At 39.2% G+C, this 7622-nt stretch overlaps 1 protein-coding gene across 1 annotated transcript in view; it reads right to left on the bottom strand.

The window, feature by feature from the left end:
- abcd3a (ATP-binding cassette, sub-family D (ALD), member 3a) overlaps window positions 1–7622 on the bottom strand; it is a 51317-nt gene that overhangs the window by 10908 nt on the left and 32787 nt on the right. The window contains exons 14-18 of the mRNA XM_008438246.2: window positions 6658–6749; window positions 6488–6560; window positions 6331–6394; window positions 3759–3836; window positions 2717–2782 (exon numbers count right to left, since the gene is read on the bottom strand). Of these exons, the coding sequence (XP_008436468.1) occupies window positions 2717–2782; window positions 3759–3836; window positions 6331–6394; window positions 6488–6560; window positions 6658–6749 (373 nt within the window). The remainder of the gene's footprint in view (window positions 1–2716; window positions 2783–3758; window positions 3837–6330; window positions 6395–6487; window positions 6561–6657; window positions 6750–7622) is intronic.

Genomic DNA, 7622 nt, shown 5'->3' with positions numbered 1-7622 from the left:
GAGAGGGAAGTCTGGGCCTCCCTTCTGAAGCTGCTGCCCCCGCGACCCGACCCCGGATAAGCGGAAGAAAATAGATGGATGGATGGATGGATGGATGGATGGATGGATGGAGTTCAAATCTATGCTGAGAGTGGAGCTCCTTCAATCAGGGCTCCTCCGCAGCACTGATTGGCTAAGCAATGTAATGTGATCCTCTGATTGGCTAAGCAATGTAATGTGATCCTCTGATTGGCTAAGCAATGTAACGTGATCCTTTGATTGGCTAAGCAATGTAACGTGATCCTCTGATTGGCTAAGCAATGTAATGTGATCCTCTGATTGGCTAAGCAATGTAACGTGATCCTCTGATTGGCTAAGCAATGTAACGTGATCCTCTGCAGCAAGTGATGGCAAAGTGGGGCGTCATCATGACTTTACACAAGTGTGTCTTTATCACCGCGGCAGAGGCTCCGCCGAACTCGAGACCGACTCATCGAACCCCTGGGGTTCGATCGAACCCAGGTTAAGAACCACTGACTTAGTGGCATGTTTTTTTTATCCTGTGTTTCACCATGAGTGAGATGGAAGTGTGTTACATTGATCTGACTGTTGTGTGCTAAGGGAAATATTCATTTTAGTTAGAGGTGTGCCAGTCGATCGGCCACCGATCATAATTGGCCGATTTCCGTGAAAAAGTGTATGATGGGTGATCGTTGATAACGGTCTCTTGTTGCCGGTCACCTGCATCTCATTCGTAGCCTGCATGTGCAGCTCATGTCTTCTTTCTTTCACACTGCGCAAGCACGCAGCAGTAAATCCTAAGCAATGTGGTGAGGAACTATAACGCTGAGAGTGAACGGGGACGTTTGTGTGTTGCGGTGGAAAATTCTCTCGGGGGTGAAGCAGGTAAAAATGCATCAACACAACAAATCTAATGTGACATTTAAAAAACAAGCACTTGACGGAGTTTGGCTACATCGAGGCTCACTGCAGAAAAAAAGACATCTGGCCGGTAAAGCAGCATCACGGTGAGAAAGCTAAACAAATAACCTGAAAAATAATTTAAATCTTCAAACTAGCAATGTAAGATGCTGGTTCTGTTCTCGTTGTTGAACCGCCGCTACGAGCTGCTGGTAGTTATATTTCACAGACGTAGCGCCGTTTCTGCTCCACCTGCAGTGAACTTTCACACCCAACCTCTGCTTAAAGCTGTAGCACGTAACTTAAGATTTTACATGTGTACTAAAACTTTCGCCGTCCTAACACAAGACAGATAATCTCTGAAAAATAATTGTTGTCTTCTGCCTCCTCCTGTGTTCTGCAGAATTACTCCGCTCGCTCAGAAACAGCCAATCAGAACCAGAACAATCAGCTAGCCAAGCTATCAGGAAGGATTGTTTATTTTGATGCAACCTGCGTTTGAATTTGAATGAATGTTTCCTTTTTTACTTGATATAGATTTATTTGAGTCATGTATAATTTATGGTACTGGGAGACTTACGGTTTAAATATTATTTTACTGATTGCAGGTTTTTCAGTTGTCCTTTTGACTGAATAGTTGCTGTATTGTGCCTGCAAGTATGTTGCATGTTTTATGGCTAAATGTACTTAAAATTTATTGCCAGATAATTTTTAAATTTCGTCAGATCACATAGTAGCATTTACACCTAAAGCAAAAAATGAATAGTCAATCCAGATGATCGGCAAAATCGGTGATCGGCAGAGATCGGTATCAGAACCAGCAGCAAAAAACCTCATCGGAGCATCCCGAGTTATGCAATTCTCAGTTTGCCAAGTTGAGGAAAATGTCCTGTTCACACCAAGTGTTTTTGAGCAGAATACATTGTGATGTTTAATAAAATTCATCACATCAGAAATTTTGTTCATGCAATTTGAAACAAAAATTAAAATTATTCTAAGGTGTACTTTAGAATAAATAGATATTTTAACTTGATAATGTCAGTAAAATAATAGAAAAATGTGTGCTCTTTAGATAGGTGAGGGCAGATTTCTCAGATATTGTGAAATAATTATTTGGTTTAAATTGCAGCATTAAGTTAAAATTCACAATTCAAGATTAATTAACTTAAAAAAACAATGTTTAGACAACTTGTCTCTTGTTAAATGAACTTCATAAACTTTAATTTCTGAATTAAAACCAATGCCAGAGTTTTCCACAGAAAACATGCTAAGCCTGGTGGTACGGTAGAGCAGTCCACCAGCAACCCAGCATGTTTTTGTGTTAATAAATGCTAAACGTTACAAAAATTATGATGAGCAGACATCATAATTTGGAAATAACTTGTGAGGTAGGGATAGGGGTGGCCCAGTTCAGTGCATCTACTGTATACCTAGCTTAATCCATCTTTTCTATCACTGCTCCTGGAGTAAAAATAACCCTATTTAAAATAAACAAACAATGCTTAGCCTGGTAGACTTAAATTGCATTTTCAAGGAAAGGTGGAATTTCATTTTCAATTTAAGCCATTTTCAAATGTTTTACAGTGTAGTGTAATAGAATTAGAAAACTACAATATATTGAAAAACATAAAAATTAAGCATAACCCTAAGCAAATTTCTTGACTTTTTCAGGAGTCAAACAGAAAAATAAACATTTTTCTTCCTGTCTTGAGTCTTGTTTTTACATGCAGGACAATCCATTTGGTCATCTCTCACTCTTCACAAGTTGCATCAATGATGACCTACACAAGAAAAATTGTAATTGAAAATGTTTTACCTGTGGAACATAGAAGAGTTTTCCTCTCTCAGGCTTAGTCAGGTTTCCACCAAACAATGGCCACAACTATGAAACAAACAAAAAAACAATAGAAATGAACAAATAAGCACCACATAAGGAGATGACTCAGCTTTGAGCCATGACTTACTAACCCTTTTGGTCTGAAGAAATCCTCATTGTTAATTTCAACCATAAGGTTGATTTTATATTCATTAATAGAAATAAGATATAATTAATAACAGCACAGCATTATTTTGTAACACTGTAAATCTCCCCTTATTATTCTTACCTTCTGTTTTTATATTTTCTCCTCTATGTAAATGCACATGTTTCCATTTTGTCTGTCAACTTGCTGCTGTGACACATGAAAGTCTCCTCTGAGGGACGAACAAATTTACTGTTATATAAACTGCACACAGACTACTTTTCATTGTGTCAAAGTGTCATTTTGTCAGTGTTGTCAAATGAAAAGATATACTTAAATATCTGCAGAAATGTGAGTGGTGTGCTCACTTTTGTGATACACTGTACATGTGTTCCAGCTTCTTCCTCCTGACTAAACTCATAAATAAACTCCTCCATACTGAGCAGCTCTCTGATAGCAGAGTCTGCGGTCCACAGCTAAATGGTACATGTTGTTTGCAGTTGTCAGTGACGTAAATCAGGAGCCAATCAATGAATGATGTCAGCTGTCAATAAAATTGTTTCAGTGCTGTACCCTGCTCGATCCTACTAGTACTACCCCTGAAGTAGGTACAAAAATCTGAGCCGTGCGAGTTTTGCTAATGGAAAACAAATCTGGCTGAGGTGGACTGAGTCTGAACCGGTTAGAGGCGAGCTAGTGGAAAAGCGTCTTTGAAAGGATTAACCAGGACAATAAACTCCTAGAGATTAAAAATCTAGTTTACCATAGTGTCCTGACAGATGGTAGAGGGAAGTTTAAGGATTCTGGGCTGTCTTTTAAAAAATCTGACAGATAGAGACTTGAGCCCAAAAAGATGCTTAGCTGTGTTACCTGGAGACCCAAACAGAACACACTCACCTCTCCGAGCACTCTAAACAAGGAGCTCTTTCCACAGCCATTAGGTCCACAAACAAGAACATTGGTGCCGGACCTCACCTTCAGAACACAAACACAATTGCTTAGCTTTCTGAAAACATATCCTTACACAATGCACATATTAACCATAAGAAAATGATTTTTGTAAACTTTTTCCTGTTTTTTCTCAAGCAAAAAATGTCTATTTTCATCCATTTTGGGAATATTGCAAGTGGTAACCCTCTCACTGCAAGTGGTTGGCCTGGATGCAAAAGCATGCAAATATGCTCCATTTATCTATTACCGTATTTTCCGCACTATAAGGCGCACCTAAAAACCTTCAATTTCCTCAAAAGCTGACAGTGCGCCTTATAATCCGGTGCGCCTTATATATGGACCAATATTGAGCCACAACAGGTTGAGCAACTRCGGTAAGCATCCGACTTCACTTTCGCCCGTAGAAGAAGAAGCGCGCGGTGCATGCTGGGATATTTGTCAGAGCGCTGGTTTGTAATCTATTAATAARGTTTGACTGACCTATCTACCTACCGACCTGATAATCAGGTTGTCTGCAGGTCATTTAGCACCACATTCTCCACCAACATGCTGTGCGCGAACGGAGAAGGGTGACCATCGTCTGGCCCCGCCCCGGCCCAGTGGCGGAAGGCTCTCCTCGCCGACCGGAGTGGGACTGTTTTGTTGACATTCCCTTTAGTTCAGCTCCATCTAGTGGATGGATGCATAACGCAACTCCAGCCTCTACTGTAGCGTCTATTCTATGCGCCTTATAATGCGGTGCGCCTTATATATGAAAAAAGTTTTAAAATAGGCCATTTATTGAAGGTGCGCCTTATAATCCGATGTGCCTTATAGAGTGGAAAAAACTGGAGTTGTGATCTGTAGATATGGTGCTCTCTGTACTGCTGCATTCACATTACAATAAAGATTGTGGGCCAACTGATAAATATTTGATGCTTTTCACCATCAGGAATTGGCCTTAAAAAGATGTATACATCACTAATTTTTAAACAGGCATAACAATGGACAACACAGTGCTGCAATCTGTAGAGTGGCATGTGGAGCTGCATCACCCAGTTAGCTTTACCTTCATTAGCTTCTGATCAGCATTGGCTCTCTTGTTCTTAATATGTTCAGACATCAATAACTGTACCCACTTTTATTGCAGAAAATGCACTTGTGCAGCACAAGTGATGTCATAAATGCAGCTCATAGTTGGATGAGAAGGAAGGAATGGAGGTAAATCACTGACACAATGCAAACTGAGCCATGTGCAATAACCTCAGTTACCTAACACTTGAATAAAACTTTTTAATTAATGCAATACTTTTGTATTGTATCCTTCAATCCAGAGAAAAACTCTTGAATTCTGAGCATAGAAAAACACAAATTTTAATTAAAATGAACAGAACTAACCTAAAACATTTGTACCAATTGACCACCCTGAACTTTAAATAATGGTGTCAGCAGGGGTGGAAATTAAAAACGTAAAAAAAATAATAAATCGGCCACTCAAACATTTTACCTGCCTCTGTTTTTCTATTTTGTGTGCAACATTTCCCTGGGTTACAAAACCTGTCAGTACAATCAAATTATGTAAATTACATAAATCATATGATTTATTCTCAACTCTGTTGTACATATGTACCCTACTTCCACTCTGACTTCAGCTGAAATGGCATCACCCTGATGACCAGTCCATCCCTAGACAGGAGTTCAAACTGAAAGCATTTTTTTTCTACTCAACTTGCCAACCTGCCATGCTGGTTTGTACATTGTTCAAATTCACACTCTAATTTTAATCTCATTTAAATTTTTCATGCGATTACCTGATTTATTGTATATCGCGACAAACCTGTGACTCGTTATAAAAGGTGTGCCTCCTTTCAGAGCGCTCCACCTACCCAAATGTCAGGTGAGATTACAGCTGGAGAAAGACAGATGTTAACCTCAAGTCCAACAGACAGAGGAGCATTTCAGTTAGTTAGATTTTGTTGCAAAAGTTGGACCTCTTTTTTTCTGACTGCTCCGGTTGGTTGCTTTGTGCTGCACATGTTACACACTCCCATCTTCTGTGTAATGTTGCACGCTTCAGGGTTTCCACCTGTGTATTATAAGTCTGGCTGGCTGCCAGGCTTTACTTGACCAAGCTAAGCGTTGCTACAATGCTACAACATGCGCCATATCAAATGCTTTGTCTACTTCTAGTCAGGCAGAGATGTTGAGCAGGTTTTCTAGGGGAAACCCTGCACTCTTTCAGATAACAGACAACACATCTGCTCTGAACAGAGCCGGAAGCAGGAGTTGAGTGTGAAAACAGAACTCCTTTATGAGTCCAACTCTGTTATCTGGATCATCAGGTCAACCTCAATACTTCATATTTAAGTTGGCCTGTTAGAGCTATGATATTATCAGGTTGCTTTATTTTACCACTAAACCCTTCAATATTTCTTAAAAATACAGGAACAATTTTAATCAATAGATTGTGTGGTTACTCTGTGGTTGTTGTACATTTCAGCCACTGAGCCGCTGAAATGAACACATTTACATACTCTACCTCAAATGTGAGGTCTCTGATCAGTAGGTCTCCGTTTGGTGTCGCCAGTGGAGTATGGTCAAATCTGCAAAATGTCACAAAAAAGAAAATACATTTTACCAAGAAAGGCAAAAAGAACCACCAAAGATATCTTTTTCTATTTAAGAGCAAGAATTACTTAATGATGTTGTCTCTGTTAATGATCTGACCACTTCCAGGGACTAGGATGGTTTTCTCAGCAGTCTCTGTTTCTACAGTGGAGGCAAAAATATAACCACTGGGTTTAGAAAAGACAGCGTTGGTCAGAAGAAATGACGACCAGTACCAATGACAGATTTCTGTGTGTACCCCTCTCCTGCAAGGAAACCATGGTGCGTTCATATTTGCCAGTGTTGAGCTCCTTTAAAACTGTCATCAGTTCAGTGATTCGAGCTGTGAACCTAAGTGGAACAAACACCAAAAAAAGTTTGTTTTCAAGGTATACATCCAGAAAATGTGGATATTTATAATCAATATTTTCTGAATTATATTCAGAAAATATTGATTTTCAGTAATTAAATAATACTTCTGAAATACTCAAATGGTATTTGAGAAATAGTAATATTTCAGTATTTCTGAAATACTTTTGGTATTTCAGAAATACTGAAATATTAATAATTAATATTAATTTCAGAAAGTAAAACCCATATTCTATAGATTCATTAAATACATGTATATATATATACACACCAGTGACGTGCGGTCAGGGGATCAGAGCCTCACCTGTCATCATGAATATATATATAATAAAATCATTTATATTGCTATTTTCATGTACTATAAAGTATCTATTTTTTACTTAGCTTAACCAATTGTGATGATTTTTTTTCTTCAAAATCGCTGGATTTTCGCATTTTCCCATTCAAATCCTCAGAAGCGAAACCGGTGAGGCAGCAGCAGCTGAGCCGCTCCTGCGATTGCGCAACCTCTCGCTAACTGCACTGGCTGCCATTATATGACAGCATGTTCGTCCTGTCTGTACGCCGGCAATAAAATGGCTAAAAAACATTTAATATATGGACTGATTCTCCGTAATTTAGCTTATGTATATAATGTACAGTGTTTTTTATCACTAACTGTGTGTGTATCGTGTTTTGTGTGCAGAGGAGCGATAAGAAACAACAGAGAACAGACTCGAGGTGAGGCAGGCAGTTCTCTTGCCTCACCGCTGGGGGCGGTGAGACAAGAGATCTCACATTTGAGGCATATAGTCAATATGCAGAGTATATGTAATACTCTGCATATTGTGACTGCACAACTGCAGAGTAAGACAT

This window comes from Poecilia reticulata, linkage group LG20 (assembly GCF_000633615.1).
Source record: "Poecilia reticulata strain Guanapo linkage group LG20, Guppy_female_1.0+MT, whole genome shotgun sequence".
Lineage (NCBI taxonomy): Eukaryota > Metazoa > Chordata > Actinopteri > Cyprinodontiformes > Poeciliidae > Poecilia > Poecilia reticulata.
This window is presented reverse-complemented; position numbering and strand designations above follow the sequence as displayed.